The sequence below is a fragment of the Malurus melanocephalus genome, unplaced genomic scaffold, assembly GCF_030028575.1.
Source record: "Malurus melanocephalus ecotype Western Australia unplaced genomic scaffold, MMel_1.1 scaffold_3492, whole genome shotgun sequence".
NCBI lineage: Eukaryota > Metazoa > Chordata > Aves > Passeriformes > Maluridae > Malurus > Malurus melanocephalus.
This window is the reverse complement of record NW_026626724.1, coordinates 3,329-5,145: the sequence shown is the minus strand read 5'-3', so window position 1 is coordinate 5,145 and position 1,817 is coordinate 3,329. Positions and strand designations below refer to the sequence as shown.

General features: G+C 42.8%; 1 protein-coding gene across 1 annotated transcript in view; it reads right to left on the bottom strand.

The window, feature by feature from the left end:
* Positions 1-251: 251 nt before the first annotated feature.
* The window catches only part of LOC130588142 (src kinase-associated phosphoprotein 1-like), a gene marked incomplete at both ends in the record, with an annotated part of 4,452 nt that continues 2,886 nt past the window's right edge, over positions 252-1,817 (bottom strand). Inside the window, one exon of the mRNA XM_057389102.1 lies at positions 252-311. Coding sequence (XP_057245085.1) covers positions 252-311 — 60 coding nt within the window. The remainder of the gene's footprint in view (positions 312-1,817) is intronic.

The window sequence follows — 1,817 nt, the reverse complement described above, 5'->3', positions numbered from 1 at the left end:
CAGAATTCCTCACATCCCAGAATTCCTCACATCCCAGAATTCCTCAAATCCCGGAATTCCTCAAATCCCGGAATTCCTCACATCCCAGAATTCCTCAAATCCCGGAATTCCTCACATCCCAGAATTCCTCACATCCCAGAATTCCTCAAATCCCGGAATTCCTCAAATCCCAGAATTCCTCACATCCCGGAATTCCTCACATCCCAGAATTCCTCACATCCCGGAATTCCTCACATCCCAGAATTCCTCACCGCTCTCCCCACTCCCGAAATCTTCCTCATCCTCCGGGAACGGCGGCTCCGGATCCTCCTCTGGGAGGGGAAAAATCGGGAAAAAATGGGAATTCCGGTTAAAATTAATTTAATAATTTTATTTTCGATAAGCTAATTTAATTGTGAATAAAAATCGATAAATTTAATTAATTAATTAAGGGAAACGCTGGAAAATGGTGGAAAACTCCGGAAAATCCAACTCCGGGGCTCTGCTGCTTCTCCCTGAGCTCATCCTTGGAAAAACCATTCCCCATCCCATGGAAACATTTTATACCCAAAGAAAATGCTGGAAAATTATTGGGAATATTGGGAAATGATGGAAAATGTTGGAAAATGATGGAAAATGTTGGACAATGTTGGAAAACTCAACTCTGGGGGCTCTGTTTCTTCTCCCTGACCTCATCTCTGACCTCATCCCTGGAAAAATCATTTCCTATCCCAAAGAAAAATACTGGAAAATGTTGGAAAATTATGGAAAATTATGGAAAATGTTGGAAAACATTGGAGAATGCTGGAAAAATCCAGGAAAATCAAAGTCCAGGGCTCTACACCTTCGCCCTGGACTCATCTCTGGAAAAACCATTCCCATCCCAAAGAAAAATGCTGGAAACTGCTGGAAAATTATGGAAAATCATGGGAAAACGATGGAAAATGATGGAAAAATTCCATGAAAACACCGGAAAATCCAACTCTGGGGGCTCTGTTGCTTCTCCCTGACCTCATCCCTGGAAAACCCATTCCCCATCCCAAAGAAAAATGCTGGAAACTGCTGGAAAATGCTGGAAAATCATGGAAAATGCCAAAAAAAATCCAGGAAAACGCCGGAAAATCCAACTCCGGGCCCTGGAGCTTCGCCCACCCTGGGGAACCCATTTCCCATCCCATGGACATCCCTATCAAAAAAAAATGTTGGAAAATCATGGAAAATTATGGAAAATGATGGAAAATGCTGGAAAGTGTTGGGAAATGATGGAAAATTATGGAAAATGTTGGAAAACATTGGACAACGTTGGAAAACTCAACTTCTGCTGTTTCTCCTTGAGCTCATCCCTGGAAAAACTGTTCCCTATCCCAAAGAAAAACTCTGAAAAATGCTGGAAAATTATGGAAAATAATGGAAAACACCGGAAAATTCCGGAAAATCCAACTTTGGGGGCTCTGTTGCTTCTCCCTGAAGCAACGTCCTTGGAAAAACCATTCCCTATCCCAAACAAAAATACTGGAAACTGCTGGAAAATGCTGGAAAATTATGGAAAAACGCTGGAAAATTATGGAAAATTATGCAAAATGCTGGAAAATGCTGGAAAATGCCATAAAAATTCCATGAAAACGCCGGAAAATCCAACTCCAGGCCCTCCCCACCCCCGATTCCCCGTCCTGGGAGTGGATCCCGGCGGAGCCGCGGTTTTTTCATGGAGCCCCATTTGATTCAATTTTCCACTCGATAAAATTCCCGGCGCTTCCGAACGGACACCTTCACTCTTAATTGAACATTCCCATCCAATTCTTCCCGGGAAATTGGGGGAATTTATCACCTGTGAAATT